Source organism: Dasypus novemcinctus, chromosome 10, assembly GCF_030445035.2.
Source record: "Dasypus novemcinctus isolate mDasNov1 chromosome 10, mDasNov1.1.hap2, whole genome shotgun sequence".
Taxonomy (NCBI): Eukaryota; Metazoa; Chordata; class Mammalia; order Cingulata; family Dasypodidae; genus Dasypus; species Dasypus novemcinctus.
The window spans coordinates 11,602,496-11,629,254 of NC_080682.1; the positions used below are offsets into that span (position 1 = coordinate 11,602,496).

The 26,759-nt window shown below is 45.8% G+C and overlaps 1 protein-coding gene and 3 non-coding genes across 4 annotated transcripts; 1 reads left to right on the plus strand and 3 right to left on the minus strand.

Moving 5' to 3' along the window:
* Positions 1-315: 315 nt before the first annotated feature.
* SLC3A2 (solute carrier family 3 member 2) lies at positions 316-6,580 on the minus strand. Its single transcript, XM_004449219.5, has 9 exons — positions 6,042-6,580; positions 5,510-5,683; positions 4,722-4,816; positions 3,248-3,316; positions 3,084-3,142; positions 2,736-2,916; positions 2,479-2,622; positions 999-1,094; positions 316-888 (listed from the first exon to the last, which is right to left on the minus strand). The coding sequence occupies exons 1-9, from the start codon at positions 6,460-6,462 to the stop codon at positions 526-528; spliced, it is 1,602 nt and encodes a 533-aa protein (XP_004449276.2). The 5' UTR covers positions 6,463-6,580; the 3' UTR covers positions 316-525.
* Positions 6,581-16,991: 10,411 nt separating this feature from the next.
* LOC111759709 (U2 spliceosomal RNA) lies at positions 16,992-17,182 on the minus strand. The gene has a single exon (XR_002793609.2). It is a non-coding gene; the product is annotated as a U2 spliceosomal RNA (small nuclear RNA).
* A 1,971-nt stretch (positions 17,183-19,153) lies between these two features.
* On the plus strand, positions 19,154-19,260 carry LOC111759711 (U6 spliceosomal RNA). Its single transcript, XR_002793613.1, has one exon. It is a non-coding gene; the product is annotated as a U6 spliceosomal RNA (small nuclear RNA).
* A 7,259-nt stretch (positions 19,261-26,519) lies between these two features.
* LOC111759710 (U2 spliceosomal RNA) lies at positions 26,520-26,702 on the minus strand. The gene has a single exon (XR_002793610.1). It is a non-coding gene; the product is annotated as a U2 spliceosomal RNA (small nuclear RNA).
* Between the last annotated feature and the right edge of the window lie 57 nt (positions 26,703-26,759).

A 26,759-nucleotide genomic window follows, 5' to 3' on the forward strand; every position in this document is an offset into this window, starting at 1 on the left:
AAGGACTCTGAGAGGCTAAGTCTGAAAAAATAGCAACACTGACCACACTTGGCTGGAGACCGCTGCCAAAGGAGCTACGAGTCAGCAAGACCCAAGACCTCCAGGGAGGCCCCTGGCCCAGCCTGAGTGAGGTGCGGACACTAAGCGCAGCCCTGATGCTTCCCTGCTGTTACAACCTTGGCAGGCCTCTTCCTCTCCGGGCCTCACTCAGTCCCGTCACGAGTGAAGAAGGAGTCAAGGTCACTGTGGGGCAGGTTAAGGACAGGTAGGAGGGAGAGATTCTGTCCTAACAGAGAAGCAGAAGCTTGGGAGGAGGACAAGACAAGAGGTAACTTTTATTTGAAGCCAGAAAACACCCTACTTTGGGATTCACCTATCATCTGTAACAGAGGGGAAAAAAACTCAAAAACTAAGAACAAAAAACACACACCCAAAATAAAAAATAATAAAAAGAAAAAGAAAAACCAGAACCCCAAGGGCCCAGGGAGGGGAAGGGCCGGAGGTGGGTCCTGGTCAGCCTGGGGGTCAGGCCACGTAGGGGAACTGCAGCAGCAGCCCCTCGTGGGGCGCCATGTTCAGGTGTTCCAGCTCAAGGGAGGCACCCTGCTCGCGGCCAGACTGGGTGCTGAGGAGCAGCTTGACCTTGGCCGGCAGGCTGGCACTCGCAGGCAGGCTGGCGGCCTCCAACTGGACAGAATGGCTCAGGTTTCCAAAGTTGAGCACCACCAGGAAACGCTCATTCTGGTCCCAGTGGCGGACGTAGGAGAAGATGCCAGGCCCCGAGGAGAGGGCGTGGAAGTCCCCATGCAGCAGGGAGCGCTCCTTTCCCCGCTCGTCACTGAGCCTCCGGAACAGGGAGAGGAGGGAGCCAGGGAGTTCGCTCTGGCCCTGCGAAGGATGAACACACAAGCAGGAGGGGATGAGCGGTGTCCCTGGCTGCATGCCCCTACAAGGCCCCCGCCCACCCTGTGCCAGTCAGGCCTGCCCCTAAGCCTTACCTTCACTGTCATGCTGAGGTTCACAGACCCGGAAGCTGGACTGGAGGTGCTGGGAAAGCTGGATTCATTCCACAGCATAACAGGGCCCTGCACAGGCTGAAAAGCAGAGTGCACGGCTTGGCAAAGGCTGGGGGCCCACTGCCCGTCACTCTTCCTCCCATCCCCATCCATGTCCCATGGATGTACGTAGCCCTACCCCCCACCCTGTGCCTGGCTACCAGCCTGCGGGACAAGCAAGGCCGACTCCCACCTCCAGGAGGGCTCTTCTCCCAGACAGCCACCCAGCTAGCTCCCTCACTTTCTTCAGGTCTCTGTGCAGTTATCTTATCAGATTTTCTATAGCACCTCCACATAAAATATGCCCCATCCCCTATTCTCTAGGTCCCTGTGGGGGACTGAATTGTGCACCCCAGTTTGGACATGCTTTTGGTCTGGGTCTGCACTCCAGTGGGAGAGTGCAGACCCAGAGTGCAGACCCACTGTAAATAAGATCTCTTCAAGATGTGGCTTCAGGTCACACGTGGCGCCACTGAATCAAGCTAAGCTTTGATCTGAATTACTTGATCCTTTACAGGTAGAGTGAAAGGCACATGGAGCCACAGGGAGCACCACGTGATGTCAACAGAACCTGGAGGAAAGGAGGAGACAGCACCATGGGCAGACAGCACTGCCATGTAATGGGTAAGTCAGGGAACCCTAACGGTTGCCAGCAGGACAGAAGATACCAAGCCCGGGAGGAAGCGAGCCTTTGAAACTGAGAGCCAACAATTTCCTATTGTTAAGCCAACCCATTCGACGGTATTTGTTTTAGCAGCTAGGAACTAAATCAGCCCTTTACCCTGCTCTCTTTTCACCTATCAGGACCTGACATCTTTATTATATATGCTTATTGTCTAATTCTACCGCCTCCAGCTCTTTTGGGCCCAGCTGTATCCCAGTGCTTGGCACATAGGAGTTATCCAGTTTAAAACTGTGGAATAAATGAATGACTGGTTCTATAAACACCAGCCCAGTCGTCAACCTCCAACCCCTTGGCTAAAGCTCAGTGACGGTTTTAGGGCACCCCTAACACAGCACTCTCTGCCATGCATTCATCTGCTTACTCATCTGGCTCCCCTACTAAACCACGAGCTCCTGGAGGACAGAGAGCCTAGCTCAGAGTCCCCACTGTTTACTGAATGAATGAATACGTGAATGAAGGCTGCCATATCGAGAACCTGCCAGGTTACAAATCACTGCACTTAAAATACGTCCCCACATTTTATCCTACCCATTCTGCAAGAAATGCAACATCAGAGAGGTGAAATAACTTGCCCAAGGCACACAGCTACTTAGGTGGCCAACTATGGCTCAAATACACTTCTGCCAAGGCTCATGTCTGTCTGTCTGTCTGCTGCCATCCACAGAATCATCATGATGGATGAAAACATCCCCCATCCCCTCAATACACACACAGTGCTGGGTAGATTGCAAATGGTACCTGTCCAGGAAGGGCAGCCGCCTGCAAGCCAATCTCGTCCCCATAGCTGAAAACAGGGGTCCCCGGCAGGGTGAAGAAGAGCAGCTGGTAGAGTTGGAGAAGGTGAGCCGGGATGAAGGACGTCAGGAGCCCTGACTGCGACAACTGCAGAGACATAAGCACTGGTGAGCCCGACAGTCTGCCTCTGCTTCAATCTCCCAAAATACCTTTTCTGCAAAAGGCCTCCTGCTGCCCACCTCTCCCACCGTGGTACTCACACTCCAGCTGCACCAGCGATTGTCAGTGGCATTCAAATACTGGGTGACCAATAATTTGACATGCTCCCCAGTGAAGCCAGAGTTTGACAGGTATGAGCTAGTGAGCAATAGGTCCTTGGTAGAACCAAGTAGGCTGAGGATCTGCTGAAGGTCAGAGGAGTTTGTCCCTGCAATCAAGAGCCTGCAAAGGGCAGAGCAGGGATCAGTGTCAGTATAAGCCTGGAGGTAAAAGGAATGGAGGAGCAGAAGGTTCTCTGGACTAGCAAACCCCCTAGTCCTGGGACCTAGTGCTCCACTAAGGAGTTCCCACAATGGAGCCGAGTTGGGGTGGGGTGGGCTGACACTCACCTATCTTCATTGAAGCTCTGGGTAATGTTCTGCCATTCAGCCAAGAATGAGGGCGCATCCTAGAAGGAAAAAAGCAGAGTCGAGGAGCAGGGAACACTACCAGGCCCTGGCAGAGCCCATTGTTTCCTCCCAGGCTCTGCTTCTCACATGCAAAGAAAACTCACCTTCAGATTCTCCACATCCCGAACCTGGAACCCATCCACACCAGCCTGCAACCAAAAACTCAGAGCATCCTATGGTGGGTAAAAGAACAGAGGAAAGACATCAACACCAGAGGCAAAGGCTTAGAAGGTGAAACTTGACCCACCACAAACCCCCTCATGAACCTGGGACAGTTACCTGCCTTGCCTGGGTCTCACTTTCTCTACCTCTATTACAAAGGCTTAGGAGCCTTTGGTCCCCTCACACTCTAACCTCCCATTGATTCTCTTAGTGCTATAGTATTTTACTTCTCTATTCCTCCCTCTGGAAAAAAGTCACACAGCTTCACCTTTGACAGATACAGAAAAGGCCCAAGAGAAAAGGTATCTATCTGTTCATAAACAACCTTCCTTCACACTCAGCATGTGGAATGTTATTACACAGGAGGAAGAGGCCCAGAGAAGCGAGCAGACATGCCAAAATCAAAATCAGTGAGCAGCAGAGACAGGACCCAACATGCTAGTCTCAAGATGCCAAGACAAGTACACTCTCTCCTCTCCCTGCTCCCTGAGGCCTGGGGAGGCCAAGGATGAAACACAAATTCAAAGCACAGCCCAAGGGCAGTTCAGAAGAAGCCAGCCCTGCGGACCAGGCCCAGGCCCAAGCCTGGCATCCTTCTGGCACATAAGGTGGAGCCCCACCCTGCTTCCCCTTTTCTTCCCTTCAGTGTGGGCTCTGTGTGTTCTCTCCTCTAACGTCCATTTTCATTGGAGGCTAAAATCATTCATTTTTGGGTAACTTGTAAAGGCTTTCTAGCCACTGGCAAGGGCTGAACTAGATGGCCCCAAGGGTCCTACCCAAAGACTGGAGGTCCAGGGTCAGAATCACAGCTGCCAGGAAAGTGTCAGAGTCAGCCTCCATTTGTGTTCTACCCGTTCTGAACTGGTCAGTGTCCTAGAACACAGGTCTCAGGAGCTGGGGTGACCTTCAAAGCCCCACTCCCAGCCTATTCCTTACGGGAAGGCAGACTGGAGCAGCAACACTTGGAACTTCAAAGCTGAACCTTAGCTTCCTCATTTACAAATGAGGAACAATGACAGCTCCCTTGTATGGTTATACAGGCGAGTAGCCACTGACACAGAGGAAGCCCCCAGCAGTTACAATTTCAGGTTGAGCTCCAGGCCAAGAAACACATCAAACAAGAGCAGGGAAATCGGCAGGATTCCCACAGTGAAAGGGCTTCCTTTCCCAAAAGGGAGAAAATGCAAACTTCGGGATGGACATCTGAGAAATCCCCTCCCAGGCACTGTCGCCCTCAGAATCAAGGAAATAAGAAAAAGGAGTTGTCAGAAAAGGAAGATGAAAAAATGGCCTATCCTTCCTGCTGTGGGAGGAGACATTCCTATTGGCTCCAAAGACCAAGGGCCCCTCAGCTGGACTCACGCTACGCTTCCAGGGCTTGCTGAGAAAGGACCACCACAGCGCCACCACACTCACCTTCACCTTGGTGGCCACAGTGTCAATCTTTTCAGGGAGGAACCACGAGTTCAGGCCCCTATAGTTGGGAGTGAGGTCCAGAATGACCCGGATGCCTGCAACAGCGGAGGACAAGGCAGTAGTGAGAAAGACTTTGGTGGGGGAGGGGAAAGAAGATGCCAGCAAACCTATTACGCTGGGCTTTAGCGCCTGCAATCTGTTGTGTGTTCTCTATGTATTACCTGGTACAAAAGCTGAGATTTGAACCCTGGCAAAATCGATTCCATTGAAGCATAGATGAGAGCGAGGGGGGGGCCTTAAGATACTGTTACACAGCCCTAAGAGAAGGCTGAGCTGCGGGATCCTGGGATCCTGGGCTTCCCCGCCCCGAAGTAAACTGTCTCCAGCACAATTCCAGCTTGAGCTGTAAGGCAGCATTTCATTTGGATTTTTTTTTTTTCAATAATCTACTGTTGAAAAATTTGAAAAGCAAATAATCCACTGCTCTGCAAACTTAAAAATCAGTAACCTAGCAAAAGCCTACCTTTTGCAAATAAGGGCACTGAAGCGCAGTTTAAAATGTCCTGCTCAAGACTGCACAGGCAAGTAGAAAGCCTCGGAATCACTTGACAAATCCTTTCAGCCTAACACACACCCCCTTCCCCTATCTTCCCATCCCCACCCCTGCCCGAGAGAGGATAACTCAGAGCCAGTTTGGAGTAAATCAGTCACAATCTTATCCTGCCTTTCCTCCAGCCAGAGAGGCCAAGCCCTTTCTAGGTACTTCCTTGAGAACCCAGGTCACCCACTCTTTTTCTTGGCTGCTTGCAGGAGGCTGTCAAAATCTTCTTTGGAGCCAAAGAATGGGTCGATCTGTTTTAAGTTGGTCCCAGCAACGTCATCCTCCTGGTTCTTGTGAATCGGGCCCAGCACAAGGCCCTTTACCTTCAGGGTGCTCAAGTAATCCAGGTGCTCCTTTAGGCCTGAAATGGGGAGGCAGGGCACGAAGGTGAGGCCCCTCTGAGAGGCCCCAGACCTCCTAGATTCTTTCTGCTCCCATGGCCTAGAGGTGGAGTGGGGAGAGCGTGAGGCCGGATCACGAGACTGATGTAAGAATCTCGTAGATTGCCTCAGAGGCGGGCTGGGACTGGCCGCTAGAGCCGCGGGGACGGCAGGACGCTGAGTCAGCCACCCTCGAGAAAGGGAGTGGGGAGTGAGTGGGTTTTCTTCCAACAGAGCGGAGAGGGCCCAGGCCCGGGTAACAGTCTGAGTCCATCTGGGCGGGGGAGAGGGGGAAAAAGGGCGGCCCTCCCTGATTAAAGCGGAGAGGGGTGCGCTCACCTGCTAGGTCGCCCGCCTCGCGGCCCTGGAAGGCCTGAAGGTCGCCGATGCGGTAGAGAGCGCCCTGGTGCCACCACCTCTGCCCGGGCAGCTCGCGGCAGCGCGGCGCGCGCACGATGATGACCACGGCGCCCGCCAGCATGCCGAGCCAGCCGAGCCAGAAGAGCAGCAGCAGCGCCCAGCGGGTGCGCACCCAGCCGGGGCTGCCCGTCACCTTCAGCAGCTCCTCCTTGGACAGGCCCGTGAACTTGGTCGAGGCCGCCGTCTCCGTCTCGTCATCGGCCACCTTGAGCTTCACCAGGCCGTTCTTCTCCGCGCCGCCCGCCACGGCCGCCCCCGGCGCCGCGTACATCGGCTGCTTCTCGGGCTCCAGCTCGTTCAGCTCCACCTCCTTCATGTCCACCTCGGTGTCCTGGCTCATGGTGCCTGCGGAGCCGGCGACACGCGCGCTCAGGTGGTGCCCGGAGCCTGCCCGAACCTGAAGGGCCCAGAAAGGTCTCCCCGGCGGCGGGTTCCCCGCCGCGTGCCGCTGGGCTCCTGCGTCTGCGCGCGGCGGGCGCGGCCTCGGGGAAGTGGCCCCGCAGCCCCGCCCCGGCCGGCCGGCCCGCCCCTTAAGGGGGAACGCGGGGGATGGCGCTCCCGGCCCCGGGGTGGGCGGCGGGCGCCTCCGAGCGCTGCGCAGTGCAGGTCACCCCCCACCTGCCTACGCTTAAGGGTCCTCCGGGCGGGACGCTGGGAAGGCGGCGCGAGGCCTTTAGGTGCTCGGAGGCCGGGAGTCCCCGCTGGCCTCTCCAGCCTCCCGGAAGACTAGGGGGTTGGGAGGTTGGGGTAGAGGGGAGGAGGGTTGAGGGATCTCGAGAGTCTTTCCAACTTCTCAAGGCCACTTGCGCCCAGGGAGCCAGCCGGACCCAACTTCTTCCCTTCCCCCCACCAGACCTTGTACCCTTAGGCCTCTGGGACTTGGTGCTGGGCCCCATTTCCCTGCAAGGTTTACTCCCACTCATCCTTCAAGAGTAGTCTTAAATTTAATCCAATTAATTCACACAGCAAATATTTATTGAGCGCCCACTACCGTACTTTGTGCTCATTCACTTTATTGAATTGATTCTAATCCAGTCTTCTGTAGGATGTTTTAAGATTAATCTGTTTGGACAAGAGAAGGAGGCTGACATCTATGCTTCTTACCCTATCCCACTCCCAGTTTCTGGCGCCAGGATGTCTGTCGGGCAAGAGCAGACAGACATCCAAAAGAGACAGGAGAGATTGATGGACAACCCCCCTGACAGGGCTGCATTCCAGAGCTCAGCCTCAATTAAAAGCAGCTTTTTCCTGGAACAGACAAGAGATGCCATGCCAGACTCTTCCCCATATTGCAGGGCCTCCCACAGATCATTCCAAACTCCGCCAGGATGCCAGCGCCCCCCTGTCTCTCCATCACTTCACTGTGTTAGGCCTCAGATAGAGGGTATATGTGGGAGAGACAAGGCTCACAGCAAGGACCACGAGACAGCAACAGGCAGGGCCAACACCCTCAGGAACTTCTTCCTGAGCAGTGCCAGGTGGGTTGTTTTCCAAGAGGAGCTGAAGGAAATGGGCTAGAAGCCAGGATGGGGGTGGCTGTGTGTTTGGAAGAAAGCAGAAACCAAAATCTGAAGTGATGGCATAGAGAAAGGGGTGCCAAGGGAGGGCTCGTCCTCTGCCATGTCACCTCTGCTTCCCAAAGCCCATATCCTGCTCCTACTCCCACTCCAAGAAAGATGGAACAATTCCTAGGGGAGGCAGGGAAGTAGGTAGAGGTCAGGGTTTAAACCAGTACTCAAAGATGATAAGTGGTCCAAGGTGCTGGGCATGTGAGATAAGAAGTGCCAACCAGGACCTCTGAACAGACTTTAGCCCCAGCATGAAAGCTCAAGCCCAGAACTGCGGGCTCAGGAGCTGGCCTGACACTTTCCAACATAGCACTCCCCAGGAACATGTTAGCTCACTCTCAACCCTCCCTGGCTCCAGATGGATTAGGCCAATTCCTTCTGCATATGGTAAAGAAGCAAAAACTTACCTCCCCAACCTTATCACCCACTACACTCTCCACACACTACACTCCAGCCCCATCAGCCTTCCAACATCTGCCAGCCTCATAACACACCAGGCTTCTTCAGGCCTCTGCATCTCTGGACATGCCATCCCCTCTGCTGTTTTGCTCTGCCTATTCTGCCCCACACCCTCAGGAGCTCCTTTCCATTCAAGACCCAGCTCAAATGACAGCCTTTCCCAACTCTCCGGATGGAATTACTTTCTCTCCATGGTACGCCTAGCTCTGCTACAACTCATGACCTGGTTGTTTATTACATTTCCTTATCTGGGTATTTGTACTCCAAGACAAGTGGCAGGATCTGTGTTCTGTTTGCAGATGGACCTGCTGCTCAGAGATAGCATATAGTAGGCACTTCATAAGTGTTTGGTAGATGATTGAATGAACTAAAAAATCAAACTAAATAGTTCCCTTCTTAGAAATAACTCAACAAAAGTAACTTGTACATATAAAGGGAGAAAAATGAAAAGGAATTTAACCAATACTGATTCAAGATGAAGCTGTTTACACAGGAAAACAAACCAAGACTTGTATCTGTTCGACCAAAATAAATTATCTAAAGTATAATATATCTGAGGGGGTGGGGTACACAGGAAAGTAATAGGGAAAGACTATAAAGAAAGAAGCCAAAGGTTGAGATCCTCAGATCCTACAAAGTACATTGATAACTATAAAACAATATTTACTCCAGGAAATGCAAAGTAAATAATTTGTTGAGAAGTCTGCTTTCCAGATTAGGCTGGGATAAAGCAATGAAAAGCACGATAAGGACCACGTGAGGGTTTTACACTTAGCAGGCAGATGAAGGTGGGACCGTGAAATACAAAGGGCCAAGTATACAAAGCAAGTTCCCTTCTAACCCCATTACAGGTATCTTTTGTTATTTTTTTTAAATGCCATTTTGCTATTTTCTTTTTTTTAATTAAAGTAAATGTTACAGGTATCTTTTGATGAACAAAAATTATCAATCAAAAATGCATTAGGAACCAGCAAGATGGCGGTGTAGTAAGGAGCTCCTAGAGTCAGCTCCTGCTACAGGGCCATTAGTAAACACCCAGAGCTCTCTGGAGCACCTGTTTGCCTTCTGGCTCCAGGAGGCTAGAAGAGCATCCTGCAACATCCTTGAAGGAATGGAAGGAAGAGACTGCCCATCTGCAGAGAAGACTCTTAAGTAGAGTGTCCATGCCATGGAGGCCGATGCCCATTCTCCACTGGAGGCACAAGCTGCCTCAGGAGCTGTTCTGCGGCTGGAATTGAAAGCTTCACTTCCCCAAAATGGAAGGAAGAGACAGTTGGGCACAACTTCAGCTACTGATGAGTAAATTCAGCAGGCTAAAGTACGATCCTAAGAACAGCTAAAGTTTGAACCTGTCCAAGTCAGAAAAGAGGCCAGTAGCCACCACCTTAACTCCACAACTGGCATAAGGGGAAGCGGAGCAGATTGAAAATCACAGAGCTGGTAGGGACAGGCTTCTTCCCATTCAGAGTAGATTACAGCTCCAGCCTAGGCCCCAGCCCCACCTCTGGCAGGGAGGAACCTGGGGGACCTGTGCCAGCCTCTCCAGGAAATTACCAGCCAAGCCATAGAGGCCAGTGATTATACTACTTTTGCAGTGCAAGCCACTCAGGAGCTGTTCTGTGGCTGGAATTTGTAGCTCCATTTCTCAAATACAGGGGAGGAGGAGACAGTTAGCCACCAATTTCAGCTACTGATTGGTGGAGTCAGCTGGCTAGAGTATAACCCTAAGAAGAGCTAACATTTGAAACTGTCCAGGTCAGAAAGAGGCCAATGGTGCCATTTTGACTCCACCCCCAGCATGAGGGGAAGCCAGACAGACCAAAAATCACAGGGAAGGTAGGAACTGGTTTCTTTCACCAAGATCGGCCTGCACCCTAGCCTAGGCTTCACCCCACCTCTAGCAAGGAAGAGGCTGAGGGGACCTGGACCAGCCTGTCCAGGTAACTGCAGGTACCTTTGGCTGGCACAGATTGAATAATCGGAAGTCTGTCAGGGCAACCACAGTTATCTTGGACCCGCAGTGGATAGATTGCTGTCCAAACCTGCAGCTCCATCCCTACCTCAGGCAGGGGAGAAAGGCACATGAAACTTCATGAGTCTCTCTGGGCAACTTGAGTCTAGGCCTGCACAGCTTGGAATATTCCACACAACTGTACTCTGTCCCTACCCCTGGGAAAGGAGAAAGTTGAGAGACGCTTCATCGGTCCCTGGGGTAATGAGGGCAGCTTGAACCTCTACAGCTTATAGCACTAACTACATTCTTGTTTCCTACTGCACAACCAGCAAGGGAGAAATGGCAGAAAACCCTAAACTAAAGAGAAAAACTGCACCCAGAATAAATACTCTAGTAATCCAGATGCCAAGACACCAACAAAAACTTACACTCCACACCAAGAAATAGGAAGCCATGGCCCAGTTAAAAGGAACAAGATAAGCCTCCAGATGACATAAAGGAGTTGAAATGACTAATCATAGATGTTCAAACAAATCTCCTTAATAAAGTCAATGAGATGGCTAAAGAGATTAAGGATATTAAGATGACATTGGGGCGATGGACTTGGCCCAGTGGTTAGGGCGTCTGTCTACCACATGGGAGGTCCTCAGTTCAAACCCCGGGCCTCCTTGACCTGTGTGCAGCTGGCCCATGTGCAGTGCTGATGCGCGCAAGGAGTGCCGTGCCACACAGGAGTGTCCCCCATGTAGGGGAGCCCCACGCGCAAGGAGTGTGCCCTGTAAGGAGAGCCGCCCAGGGCAAAAGAAAGTGCAGCCTGCCCAGGAATGGTGCCACACACACAGAGAACTGACACAACAAGATGACGCAACCAAAAGAAACACAGATTCCCGTGCTGCTGACAACAAAAGTGGACAAAGAAGACGCAGCAAATAGACACAGATAACAGACAACTGGATTTGGGGGGGGGGAGAGAAATAAATAAATAAATAAATAATCTAAGAAAAAAAAGATGATTGACATTGGGGGAAGCAGACTTGGCTCAGCAGTTAGGGCATCCATCTACCACACGGGAGGTCCGCGGTTCAAACCCCGGGCATCCTTGACCCGTGTGGAGGTGGCCCATGCGCAGTGCTAATGCGCGCAAGGAGTGCCCTGCCACGCAGGGGTGTCCCCTGTGTAGGGGAGCCCCACCCACAAGGAATGCACCCCATAAGGAGAGCTGCCCAGCGCAAAAGGAAGTGTAGCCTGCCCAGGAATGGTGCCGCACACATGGAGAACTGACACAGCAAGATTGACACAACAAAAAGAAACACAGATTCCCGGTGCCGCTGACAACAACAGAAGTGGACAAAGAACACACAGCAAAATAGGCACAGAGAACAGACAACTGGAGCAGGGGGATGGGGGGGAAGGGGAGAGAAATAAATAAATAAATAAATCTTTTTTAAAAAATAGATGACATTGGATGAGCACAAAGAAGAATTTGAAAGCATACATAGAAAAACAGATCTTATGGGAATGAAAGATGCAATAAATGAAATTAAAAAAACATTGGGGGAAGCAGACTTGGCCCAATGGATAGGGCATCCGCCTACCATATGGGAGGTCCACAGTTCAAACCCCGGGCTTTCTTGACCTGTGTGGAGCTGGCCCACACACAGTGCTGATGTGTGCAGGGAGTGCCGTGCCACACAGGGGTGCCCCTGCATAGGGGAGCCCCACGTGCAAAGAGTGCACCCTGTAAGGACAGTCACCCAGCGTGAAAGAAAGTGCAGCCTGCCCAGGAATGGCGCCGCACACACGGAGAGCTGACACAACAAGATGACGCAACAAAAAGAAACACAGATTCCTGGTACCGCTGATAAGGATAGAAGTGGTCACAGAAGAACACACAGCAAATGGACACAGAGAGCAGACAAGTGTGGGGGGGGAGGAGAGAGAAATAAATTTAAAAATAAATTTAAATAAATTAAAAAAAAAAAAACATTGGAAGGGAGCTGAGGTGGCGCAAGAGAGTGATCAATTCTCTCCCACTCCAGAGGGTCCCAGGATGGGTTCCCAGATCCATGAGAATACAGGCAAACACAGAAGAACACAGAGAATGGACACAGAGAGCATATGAGGGTGGGGGCAGATATAAATAAATAAATAAATCTTTTAAAAAAAAAAACCTTTGGAATCATAATAATAGGTTCGAAGAGGCAGAAGAAAGGATTGGTGAGCTTGAAGAAATGGCCTCTGAAAGTGAACATACAAAGGAATAAATGAAGGAAAGACTGAAAGAAATTGAACAAGGTCTTAGGGAACTAAGTGACAGCAAAAGACATGCAAACATACATGTCATGGGTGTCCTAGAAGGAGAAGAGAAGGGAAGATGGGCAGAAGGAATATTTGAAGAAATAATGGTAGAAAATTTCTCCACCCTATTGAAGGACGTAGATATCCATGTCCAAGAAGCACAATGTACTCCCATCTGAAAAAAATCACAATAGACCAATTCCAAGACACATACTCATCAGAAATGTCAAATGCCAAAAACAAAGAGAGATTTCTGAGAATAGCAAGAGAAAAGCAATGCATGACATTTAAGGGATACCCAATAAGATTTAAGTGCTGATTTCTCACCAGAAACCATGGAGGCAAGAAGACAGTGGTGTGATATATTTAAGATACTACAAGAGAAAAACTTCTAACCAAGAATCTTATATCCAGCAGGATTGTCTTTCAAAAGTGAAGGGAGTTCAGAATATTCACAGATAAACAGAATTTGAGAATTTCTAACTAAGAGACCAGACTTTCAGAAAATTCTAACGGGTGTGCTAGAGCCTGAAAAGAAAGGAGAGAGAGGCCTAGAAGAGAGTCTAGAAATGAAGATCATATCAATAAAAGTAACTAAAAGTTTCAAAAGAGTGGTGAAAATAAAATATGACAGATAAAACTCAAATAGTAATAAACTTAACCACTTAAAGCACTTATATTCAGAAAACTGCAACTCAGTGTTAAAAGAAATCAAAAAAGGCCTAAATAACTGGAAGAACATTCCATGCTCCTGGATTGAAAGACTAAATATCATTAAGATGTCAGTTCTACTCAAATTGATATACAGATTCAATGCAATCCCAATAAAAAAGTCCACCAACTTACATTTTTTAAAAATTGAAAATATGATTATCAAATTTATTTGGAAGGGTAAGTGTTCCTGAATAGCCTGAAACATCTTAAAAAGGGAAAATGAACTCTCCTCTCTAGACTTTAAATTATATTACCGGGAAGCAGACTGGGCTCAACAGCTAGAGCGTCTGCCTACCACATGGGCTTCCTTGACCCGTGTGGAGCTGGCCCACATGCAGTGCTGATGCGCGCAAGGAGTGCCCTGCCACGCATGGGTGTCCCCAGTGTAGGGGAGCCCCTCACGCAAGGAGTGCGCCCTACGAGGAGAGCCACCACACATGAAAAAAGCACAGCCTGCCTAGGGGTGGCACTACACACAGAGAGAGCTGACGCAGCAAGATGACCCAACAAAAAGAGACACAGATTCCCAGTGCCACTGACAAGAATACAAGCAGACACAGAAGAAGACACTGCAAATGGACAGAGAGAGCAAACAATGGGGCAGGGGGGAGGGGAGAGAAATGAATAAAAAATTAAAATCTTAAAAAAAGTTTTATTTAAAAACAAAATTTTAATATCAGACAAAAAAAATACACAAAAAATATTATACTAAGTGAAGGAGACCAGACACAGAGTACTACATATTGTATGATTCCATTTATATAAAATGTAAATATAAATCCATTTATAAAGATGAAAGGAGATTAGTGGTTGTATAGGTCTGAGGAAGGAATGCTAAGGAGTATAGAGTCTTTCTTTTTGGAGTAATGAAATTGTTCTAAAATTTTTGAGATGATGAATGTACAACACTGTGATTATACTAAAAGCCATTGATTATACTCTTTGGATAGACTATCCAGAAACGCAGCTATGTACAGTGGGGGAAGCATTGAGAGATTGAGAGGTGAGGAATTTTCTTCTTTGTTTGTTTTTTTGTTTATTATTATTATCAAAATAATGAAAATGCTCTAATAGTGATTGAAGTGATGAATGTACAACTGTGATTATAGCAAATACGACTGATTGTATACTTTGGATAAACTGTATGTTTATTAATGTGTATCAATAAAATTGATTTGTTAAAAAATCTCAACAACTGCCCCAGTCTAGGAAGAAAAACTCTAACAAAGAGTTCAAGCTGACACCAGCAAAGTCTGCTGATCTCAACCAAATAGCCACAATCTTACATCAACATCCTGCTTGATAATTAACAAACTGGGTCTCAAGGACACCTTGCCAAAACAGCCCGTACTGTCCCTGTAATAACCATACATCATATCCCCTTTATGCCTCCCCATTCCCTTTGTTTCAAATAGCCTTATAAGCTTCTCCCCAGCTCACCCCTTCGAGTAGAAACCTCTTTTGGTGCTGCTCCTGCTTTAATGCAACTTTTGCTCAATAAACTTGCTTTGCACCCCCTCCCACCTTTTTAAGTCTGTTTATTTTATTTTCAGCACAACAAAAGGGTTAGAAATATCTTAAGTTTCATGAAAAATACATTTTGTATTGTTACTGGAATTGTATTGAACTATGTATCAGTTTGGGAAGAACTGACCGCCTTGTGATACTGTCTGTCTATAAGTAGTGTATCTCTACATATACTTGTCTTAATATCACTTAGGAAAGTTCTGTAACTTTCCACATAGGGGTATTGCACATCTTATTGGATTTATTTCTAGGGACTAGAAAGTTTTTGAAGCCATTATAAATGGTGTCTTCTCTTTAAGTTTTCTAGTTGCAATTTGACATTTGCATATTAAATCATATCTATTTACCTTGCTAAATTCTTTATTATTTCTAATAATTTCTCTGTAGTTTTTCTGGGGGGTGTTTTCTATATAAATGATCACGTTACCTATAATTAATGACAGCTCCATTTTCTCCTTTCCAAACCATATGCTTCTAATGTATTTTTCTTATTATTGCACTCTATATGTTTTTAGTCCCCTCAAGGGGCCCATTTACTCTCAAGTCTATTAAAGTGATCCCCAAACCTAAATTTTCAACCCCAATTGCTCACCTTCAGTCAATTCTATATTTCTAAACATCTAAAACTTATCTTACCAAATTGCCATCCCACAATTGCTTACTGCACCCCAAAGCCTCCCCTCCTCAAATATCTCAATCCAGTCAGTGATATCTTCATTCTTCCAGTTTTTAGAAGTGCTTGGGTAACTTTCTTACCTCTTACCTCTTGCTAACCTCTGTTTCCAATGTTAATTGCTGGCTTAAGCCCTGTCACCTCACTAACATAATTATAATATCCCCACTTAAAGAAAAACAAACACCACTACCTACTATCACACAGGTCCTTCAACCAGTTGAAAATGGTTCCAAGTCTCTACCCAGACTAGAAATGCTTTAGTTCTTCCTCCCACATTTAGAATTTCTACTCCTGTCTTATAAAATGGGCAGAGGAAAACAGATACGGTTCAAGCACTTGGGTTCCTGTCTACCATACGGAGGGTCCAGGGTTCCATGCCCAGAGCCTCCTAGTGAAGGCAAGCTGGCCTGCACAGGAATGCAGCCCCGCACAGGAGTGCCGCCCCGCGTGGGAATGCCATCTTGTGTGGGAGTGCCAGCCAACGCAGAGAGCTGTCACAGCAAGATGACGCAACAAGAAACACAGAAGACAAACAATGAGAAGATGTAGCAGAGCAGGGAGCTAAGGTGGCACAAGAGAATGATCGCCTCTCTTCCACTCCGAAAGGTCCCAGGATTGGTTCCCAGAGCCACCTAATGAGAATACAAGCAGACACAGAAAGAACATAAAGTGAACAAACACAGAGAGCAGACAGGGCAGGTGATGGGGGGGTCAAATAAGTAAATGAATCTTTTTTAAAAAAAGATATTTGAATCCTTTAAAAGAAATTAAAAAATAAAATGGGCAGATAGCAAATGTATTGTACTGCACAAACCATATATGTTAGTGCTATTAAATATTCTTAAATACCAGAAATACAGCTGAATTATGACTTGCTCATATCTTCCTTGAACTTCTGTGCCACCCATACCCACTGGCTCCCCTCCAAGAATCCTCCAAACATGACTCTCCCACATGATCTTTTCCAATAACAAATCTTGTCATGACATCACACTCTTAAAACTTTTCAATGGATTCCCATTGTTTTTATAGTCTATGATCAACAAGGCCCTGAGAGTTCTGCCCCACTCCCCTTTTCAAGCCTTACTTTCCCACTCACACCCTCACCTTGCATTCCCAACACAATGGCCTTCTTTCAGTTCTTTGAAAGTCCCTCACAGGCCACAGGGGCCTTTACAACCTCTTCTATTCCCTCCTGGATTGCTTCTTCTCCCACCCTCAAAACCCCCTATTTGCTGCGTCTTCTTTGTTCTGTCCACTTCTGTTGTTGTCAGCAGGCACTCCATGTGTGCGGTGCCATTCTGGGGCAGGTTGCACTCCTTACAGGGTGCACTCCTTGTGTGGGGGGGCTCTCCTACCTTACAGGGTGCACTCCTTGTGTGGGGGGGGCTCCCCTACGCGCACTCCTTGGCACATCAGCCTTGCGCATGGGCCAGCTCCACACAGGTCAAGGAGGCCCTGGGTTTGAACCACGGGCCTCTCATGTGGTAGCATAGACCTCTCATGTGGTACAGTAGAGGAACACCACTATTTATAGACTTTTTTTTTAACTAAAAGAAAAAAAGAGCTATCCCTCTGCTTTAAACAAGACTGTAAGAAAAAACAAAGATCAGTTGGAAATAAACAAAACAACTTACTCTTTTTTTCTTCTACAATATAGAAAATCCCCTATAGGGGAATGCACCATTCTTGGAAATACTGCAATACCAAGCTGATGTGTGGAATGGATGGAGCAAGCTCCTTTTCCAACTCCCTGTTCCAAAAACCAACTTAACATGATGTTCTCAAATAGAGAACATATCAGATATTAAACTGATAAGAACAGATACTACACTTGATCTTAGCCAAAAGGCCGAGAAGCGATACTCTGTGAGTTGTAAAATTGCCTGGCCTCACTGACAAGTCCCCATCATACTCATGGTCACTTAAACCCTTGTTTCTGAGCACGCTTGGTTTTCACAGGCTTCCAAAACAGCTAAATGGTACCAGAACAACATATTAAAAACTTTCCAGCAATGCAATCCTAAAAGCATATAAGGAGAAGTTGGAATCTTGGATGTCAATACTTGGCTTCTTGAACATCTCTCCCCCACTCCCTGGCACAAGTAACTCAGTATTTGAATAACCCCGCCTATCCCTTTCCCAGGTCCTACCTAGTCTCACTTTCAGGTTCTCAGAGCAAAATCGCCTTAGGGCAGGAGTTCTTGAACTTTTTTTGTTCCAGTGACTTTTGCCAGTCAGGTGAAAACCACCAACCCCTTACTAAGTCCACACTATATTGTGTATTATTTTTAAAATATATCACACCCACACCAACATGTCCCCACAAGAATAATGTTTTCTTAAATTTCAATTCAAGCTCTCCGACCCCATGTTAAAAACCTCTGCCTTAGGGCTTCCAAATAGAAGAGTAGATAACTGACTGCATTTTTAAAATATTTTTTATATTCATAAAGTGGAAAGGGGGCATAAGACATCGAGAAGGAAACATTTAGGGGCAAGGTGTGTAGTAGAAGAAACCTGAATTGAAATACCACTCAACGGGAAGCGGACTTGGCCCAATGGATAGGGCATCCGCCTACCACACAGGAGGTCCGTGGTTCAAACCCCGGGCCTCCCTGATCCGTGTGGAGCTGGCCCATGCGCAGTGTTGATGCGCACAAGGAGTGCCATGCCACGCAGGGGTATCCCCTGAGTAGGGGAGCCCCACGCGCAAGGAGTGCGCCCCGTAAGGAGAGCCACCCAGAGCGAAACAAAGTGCAGTCTGCCCAAGAATGGCGCCGCACACACAGAGAGCTGACACAACAAGATGATGCAACAAAAAGAAACACAGATTCCCGGTGCTGCTGATAAAGATAGAAGCAGTCACAGAAGAACACACAGTGAATGGACACAGAGAGCAGACAACTGGGGGTGGGGTGGAGAGAAATAAATAAAAAAAGAAATCTTTAAAAAATATATATATATATCACTCAAGGAAGTGGATGTGGCTCAGGCAACTGAGCTCCCCCTACCAAATGCAGTTCCCAGTTCCTCCTAAAGAAAATAGTGAGCTGGCACGACGGGCAGGCACAGCAAGTTGATGCAACAAGATGATGCAACAACAGACACAAGAAGGAAAACATAATGAAAGACACAACAAAGCAGGGAACGGAGGTGGCTCAAGTGAGTAGGCCCTTCTCCCACATCGGAGGTCCTGGGTTCAGTTCCTGGTGCCTCCTAAAGAAATAGCACTACGACAAGTACAAACAATGAGGGGATGGGCAAAAATAAATAAATCTTGAAAAAAAAAAAGAAATACCACTCACTCTGCAACTAAAAGAAACAGTTAATCAAAAACAGAAAGTAGAGTACAGGTAACCAGGGGCTGAGAGGAGGGGCATAGGAGTTAAGACATAATGGGTGCAGGGTTTCTGTTTGGAGTAATGGAAAATTTTGGTAATGGATTGTGGTGAGGTAGCCTAACTCTAAATGTGATTAATGCCACTGAATCACATGCTTGGGGGTGGTTACGATGGGAAATTTTATGCTGTATATATGTTACCACAACTGAAAAACAAGAGACTAAAGATACAAAGACAACTAAATGGGATACTTGGTCCCAGACTACAACTAATATTGGAGGAGAAAATGCCTAAAAGGACATTAATGGGACAAGAGAAAAAATTGGAATACGAACTGTGTGCTTTATAGCAATGTTAAGTTTTTTGAACTTGAGGGCAGAACTTAAATGGGATATGTTAAAGATCTATGTATTGTCTTTGTATTATGTTTGCAACTTTCCTGTAAGTTTGAAGCGATTTCAAAACAAAAAGTTAATTTTTTAAAAAAAGCAGTGCTCGCTTCAGCAGCACATACACTAAAATTGAAACGATACAGAGAAGATTAGCATGGCCCCTGCGCAAGGATGACACGCAAATTCGTGAAGCGTTCCATATTTTAAAAATTAATTAATTAATTAATTAATTAATTAAATAAAAGCAGTTTGTCTCTGTAAAAAAGTTTGAACTATAGAGAAATTAAAGACAAATTCTTTTTTTTCAAGGTGAAATGTATCACTTAGGAAAGGAAATACCCTTTTCTATTAGAAAATAGAAACAGAAATTGGCTAAAATGAAACCAATCTGAGAGGAAACAAAAATTTTCCCTACTCCAATACAACTAGCAGTAAAACCAAACCCCATATCCACAAGCTTCTTTTAACCACCAAAAAGTGCCCTAAAGGAAGTAGATGTGGCTCAAGAGATAGGGCTTCCACCTACCATATGGGAGGACCTGGGTTCAATCCCTGGGGCCTCTTGGTGAAAAAGAAGAGATTTTGTGTGATCTACATATCTTTAAAAAAATAAAAATAAAATGACAGTTAAAATTTTTTTCAATTAAAAATAAAAAAATAAGAGAAAGCATGCCTGCAAAGTGAGCCAGTGCCTGTGCAGTGAGCCAAGCACCCATGCGAGTGCCCGCGTAGCAAGCCAAGTGCCTGAGCAGCAAGTCAAGTGCCCGAGTGGTGAGCCGAGTGCCTACATGAGTGCCCACATCGTAAACCAGTGCCCACATGAGTGCCCATGTGGCGAGCCACTGCCCACCAGTGAGCCTGTGCCCACGTGGCAAGCCAAGTGCCCATGCAGCGAGCCAAGTGCTCACACGGTGAGCCAGTGCTTGTGCAAGTGAGTCACACAGCAAGATGATGATGCTACAAACAAGAGAGACAAGGGAGGAGTAAAGGTGAAGAGCAACAGAAACCAGGAACTGAGGTGGCGCAGCTGATAGGGAAACTCTCTCCACATCAGAGGTTCCTGGGATTGAATCCTGGTGAATCCTAGAGTAGATAAAATGAGAAGACAAAAAGAGAAATAGCTACAGAAGATGACACAGTGAATGGACACAGACAGCAAAAACAGCAGGGAGTGGGAGGGGGAGGGGGGATATAAATTAATAAATAAATCTTAAAAAAAAAAAAAAAGGAGGGAGAAAATGTGGTTCAAGCAGTTGAGTGCCTGCTTCCCACATAAGAGATCCCAGGTTTGGTTACCAGTGCCTCCTAAAAACAAAAAACAAAATAAAATGAAAACAAATTTTTTAATAAACCAAAAAGAAATAAGAAAAAAAAAGTAAGAAAAAAAAAAAACAATAACAACTAGACCAAAAAAAATCTCAGGGTAGTTGATGTGGCTGAGCGGTTGAGCACTGGCTTCCCACATAACAGGTCCTGGGGCTCAATCCCTGCCCTGGTACCTTAAAAAAAAAAAAAAAAAAAAAAGATGGAGGAGCGGATATAGCTCAAGTGATTGAGTGCCTGCTTCCCATTCCCATGTATGAGGTCCTAGGTTCAATCCCCAGTACCTCCTAAATAAACAAACAAACAAAAATGATGGGTTTTGCATGATTTTTCTGTCTCTAATAAAAATAAGTTTTTAAAAATAGATGGGTATCCAGCCATTTTTAAAAATTTTAGAAGAAAATGAAAACATCTTTCTATCAGTAGGATAAGGAAGTTCTTAAGACAAAAAAGTAAAAGCCATAAAGAAAAAGACTGATAAACTACAGCATTAAAAGAGGAAAAACCCGTTATATGTGAAACCATACTGAAACCATAAAAAACTGAAAAGACAAGCCACAAGTGAAGAAGATACAGTATTTGAAACTAATAAAATTAACAATATTTTGGATAATGAAAACGTTTTAAAATTGACAGATAATGTAACCTTTTTTGTGATGTATGTATCTTCAAAAAAATACAATTTACAAAAATGATGGGGGTGTGGGGGTTGTGCTTTATATAGGAAACTATTTTTTTAATGTAACATTCTATGTGATATATTAACTTTAATTAAAATTAAAAATTAAAAATATATAAATAAAATAGAGGTGATGACAACACAACTCTCTGATGATAATGGGAACCACGGAGTGTATATTTTGAATGGATTGCACAAAGCATAGGACTGTAAAACAAAGGGATTCCAGTGGTAGATGATGGACTGTGGTTAACAGGACAAATACGAGAAGGTTTTCTCCTGAACAATACATAATACTAATATAGGGTATTAATAATTGGGAGGGCTGGCGAAAAATACAGAAGTGTAAGATATGGGCTATAAATATTTTGACCATGCTCTCTCACAGTTTGTAACAAATGTTTCACAACAATGCAAGGTGGTGGTGGTGGGGAGATGTATGGGAGCCTTGTATGATGATATGCATGTGTGTTTTGTAAATTCACCAATTTTACTATACCTTATTGTTTATGTATGTTCATGTATGAATGATATGCTTCAATTTTATTTTTAAAAATAATAGATTTTTATATAAAACATATGAAGTATGATGAAAAATCAATTAAAAAAAGACCAATTATCCAAAAGGAAAAAATTCACAGAATAGAAACAGGAAATTAAGCAAATTTGTTTTTTTTGTTGTTGTTGTTGCTGTTGTTAAAATATCATTTATCATAATGAATAATTTCTTCAAGTTAATCTTTCTTTAAAATTGATTCATATTTACATTTTATATAAATGGAATCATACAATATATTACACAATATATTTAGTTCATAGTAGCACAATCACACAGTTTTTGTCCTTCTGTGTCTGGCTTGCTTCACTCAGCCTAATGTCCTCCAGGTTCATTCATCCATGCTTTCATATGCTTTAAGACTGCATTTCTTTTTTTTCTTTTTTTTTTCTTTTGAGGTGCCACCTAAAGAAGATGAGCAAGACTGCAAGCTGACATGCGACAGGCTGACGCAGCAAGATGACGCAATGAGATGATGCAGAAGGATGACACAGTGAGATGATGTAATGAAGAGACACAGTGAGGAAGCACAAGAGACACAACAAGCAGGGAAAAGAGGGGGCTCAAGCCACTGGGTGCCTCCCTTCCACATGGGAGGTCCTGGGTTCGGTTCCCGATGCCTCCTAAAAAAAAAAAAGAAGACAGAGAGTGCAAGCAACAGTGTGTGGGGAGGGAGAAATGAATAAAATACATCTTTAAAAAATCATAAAATAAAATGAAATATAAAATAAAATATCTGACAAAACTAAGTGATGACAAGGATATGAAATTGCATAAATGATGACATATACTGGACAGTCACTCTAGGGGAGCAACTTGCAACAACCAGTAGAATTGAAAATACCACAGCTATTACCTAGCAACTTCACTCCTAGTCATACCCTGAAGAAATTCTCACACATGTGCACAAAGTAACATGTCAAAGATCTCACTGAAGCACTGATGATCCTAGCAAAAATTTGGAAGTCTGAAAAAGTGTCTATTACTATGGGAAAAATAATCTGTAGAAAACTTTTATCTAGAATACTATACAGGACTAAAAATTAAAGAACTAGGACATGCAAGACAGACATCAGGCATATGTTTTTTAAAAATAATGTTAAAGAAATAAAAAGGAAATAGTAGTTGTGATGGTTAGGTTAATATGTCCACTCGGCCAGGTAATTGTGCCCAGTTGTTTGGTCAAGCAAGCACTGGGCTACAAGGGCATTTATGGACTTTAGTCACCATTGACTTTACTGCTGTGGTAAATCAAAGATAGCTGATTACAATTACTTCAATCAGGGAGATTGCCATCAGCAATGAATGATGCTTTATCCAATCAGGTGACTGCCTTAAAAAGGGAAGTGATTCCAGCATGGAGTGAGAATTTCCCACCTCGTCATTGGACAGCCAGCATCTCCCAGAACTCATCAAGAACCTTCACTGGACTTTCATTGGAGCCCCTGGTTGCAGCCAGCCTGCAGAACCCAGACTTGTGCATCCCCATGGTCACATGAGAGACTCTTATAAATCGCATACTATTGACAGATATCTCTTGTTGATTCTGTTTCCCTAGAGAATCCTGACTAATCAGCAGTTCACCTTAAAATTTTTTTTTAAAAAGACACAGAGGAACACAAGAGGCTGCATTTTAACTGACATCTACCCCAAAAGGGAGAACTATCTTCATACCAGGTTAACTTTTGGAATGGATGGAGCAAGCTTCTATTCAATCTCCCTGTTCTAAAATCCCACTTGATTAAATATCCTCAGAAAAAAGATTTATCACATAATGATAGCAACAGATAGTCCTCTGATCTTAGGCCAAAGACTAAAAGAAGGACAGTACAATTAGTATTCCACATCAGGCCTTGCTTCCCAAAACTTTACTTATGGCCACAAAAGCAGCTTTTATCAAAGCTCTTCCTTATAATATTCTGCATCCTCAACCCTCCAAAATCATCTCAATCCTTCCCTGGGAGTGCTCCCAATGGCACACTCCTCTACTGTTCAGAAACTGGACCTTTTTTCCCCATAGAGAATCTTGTCTCTCCTAGTAGAAAGCTGGTCATTTGCTGTGCCTTTTGCTGCCGGGAGGGGGCAGAGCTATTCCCTGAAGCAAAATGGTAAGGAGGCAATGTGAATCCTCTGACAGCCATAGTGGAAGCTGTTTGATAGAACTATTTCTTCCAAGTCTTCAGGAGCTTACCTCATAACAAGGCAGGGAGTCAATGAATTTTAATGGCATGCCTTGTTCTACATTGTGGTAGTTGTAGATTTTTGTGAATCCCAAAAAGAGAAAGATTATGTTTGTAAACTAGTCTATTCTGGGTGTGATACCCTTTCATCATATTGGATTCAGTTGTGGGGCCCTTGATTAAAGTACCTGTTAAGATGAGAGCTTTGATTCGACCACGTCAGTAAGGTGTGACTCAGGTTGAGTCCCTGCCCCGTTGGTCGGCTTATATAAATGGACACTCATGCAAGAAGACACCCAGGAAGGGTGAGCACTCTGTCATCGTTTCATCCTGGGGATCAGAGAGATGAGCCATTCGCCTGATGGTTTGCAGCTGATATAGAAATGCCAAAGACATAAGCCCTGGAGCCCGATGCCGAGAGAGGAAGCCCTGAGAGACAAGCCCTGTGCCGGCCATCTTGCTTCAACACACGGCAACTAACTTTGGTAAGAAAGCAACCTTGAGTTGTACTCTTTAGGGCCTTGTAACAGTAACCTTTTACCCCAAATAAATAACCTTTTATAAAAACCAATGGATTTCTGGTACTTTGCATCAGCACCCCTTTGGCAGACTAATACCTACATGACAGGGATAAAATAAATTATACAGATAAGATTTCTGACCTCAGGGAGTTTGAGGTGGTAGGGACAGGGAGGAAGTAGTCCTAGTAATGGAACTGAAAACAGAAACAGCCTTGTTGGCACCGTTGGTGGGTGCAGATCAGATTTTACACGTAGAACAAAGGAGGGGCACATAGGATTTCAAGCTGAGAAGTAAGACTTAATCATATGTTTTATTTAGAAAGGTCACTCTGGCTGCAATGAGATGAAAATATTAGAAGGGGCACGTTAGGAATCTGTTGTGGAAATCCAGGAATGAATGGCCTGAGCTAGAGTTCTGAGAAAAGGAAAAGCAGTGCCTCACACCCAGGAGCTGTCTAACCCTACCAGCTCAGTCTCCAGGCTCCGAGGAGCAGGCCGGGCACTCACTTCCCGGCCTTGGTGTTCTCAAACTGAACATCAACAATTTCACAGACCAGCAACATCAGACAAGGCCACTCTGTGATCATGATGGAACAAAGACAAAAAAAACAAGACCACTCCATGGTGACATCTGAACACATGACAAAAACTCAAACATTGTCCAAATCACAAAAATGACCAAACAGCTCCTTACCCTAGCTAATAAGAGTGACAGTTGCTTCTTTACCAATTACAGCTTTAGCCTCATTCTAGGCTTCCTTCTCTCTAGACAAGATTTATTAAGATACCCAATGATAGAATCATCCCACTTCTTGACAATATCCCATCCAAAGTAAAGCTTGCCCCAAGTTACCTACCACCTACCAAATCCCACAAGTTCTTTCTAACACCCTCCTTCTCAGACAGCCCATGGTTCCCCAGGGTGTGTGTTCTTCATTGCTGCAACAAGGAGCCAACCCAACCTCTTCAAGTACAGGCATGCTCCTGGTGGTCTCTAGCCAGAGGGCATTCACAGTTTGGTAGCAGTGGGGATAAAGATCACATGTAGAGAATGGACTTGGCCCAATGGATAGGGTGTCCACCTACCACACGGGAGGTCCGCAGTTCAAACCCCAGGCCTCCTTGACCTGTATGGAGCTGGCCCATGCGCAGTGCTGATGCAGGCAAGGAGTGCCCTGGCATGCAGGGGTGTCCCCCATGTAGGGGGGTCCCACGTGCAAGGAGTGTGCCCCATAAGGAGAGCCACCAGCACAAAAAAAAGTGCAGCCTGCCCAGGAATGGCGCCACACATACGGAGAGCTGACACAACAAGACGACGCAACAAAAAGAGACACAGATTCCCGGTGCCACTGATAAGGATAGAAGCGGTCACAGAAGAACACATAGTGAATGGACACAGAGAGCAGACAACGGCGGGTTGGAGGCGGGGGGGAAGGGGAGAGAAAGAAATAAAAAAACAAATCTTTAGAAAAAAAAAAAACAAGACCACATGTATGGGTTGGACAATTGGGTAAAAGAGTGCACAGAGAAGAAGGAACAGATTTGTGAGGAATTCAGTTTTAGACAAGTTGAACTGAAAGATTTATAGGTTATCCTAATGAAGATGTTTGGAGCACAGGAGATCCTGGGTTGAGATACAGATTTGGAAGATGGCAGAATATTACATGGTAAATGAAGCCAAGGTAGTAGAGAAGCTTAAGTTGGCCAGAGCAGAGCATACTGGGTGATAAGAACAAGTGGACCTAGGCAGAACCCTGAGAACTGTTTAAGGAATAGATAGTAGAAGTGGTCCAGAAGTAAGAGAAATCTAAGAGAGGAGTGCCCCAGGAACCAAGGGTCAAGAGTGCTTCAAGAAGAAGAGGCAGGTCAAGATGTCAAAGGCCATTATTGCAAGGTCAAGGAAGATGAAAAGCATCTTTTGGGACTGAGTGCAAAAGGGGTATCTAGTGATCTCAGCGAAAGCAGTATCAGTGGAGGAATGGGGACAGGTACAAGAATGCAGTGGGTTAAGGAGCAGACAGGAGGTGAGGAAGTGGTTGAAGTGGGGGAAAGAACAGTTTCAGACGGTCCTACTTTGCCTTTCCCACAATGACAAGAAAGCACTAGTTAGCCTAGCACTGTCTGCTGCACAGTCCAATTACGTTCATCTTTCTAAAGCAGCCGTAACTTGCACAATGTTAAATGTAGTTTAAGAACTAAATCTCCCAGGGGGTGCACCATTCCTGAGAGAACTGTAGTGGCAGTGTGATGCAGAGTGAATGGAGAAAGCTCCTGTTCCACCTCCTGCTCCAAAAGCCAACATGTTCTCCTGAGATAAAGGACATATTGGGTATTACCCTGACAAGAACAAATACTTCACTTGATCTTAGCCAACAGGCCAGGAAGGGATACTACCAGCACCAATTCCAGGCCAACCTTTCCCATTCCAAACCTTTCTCACTCTGAT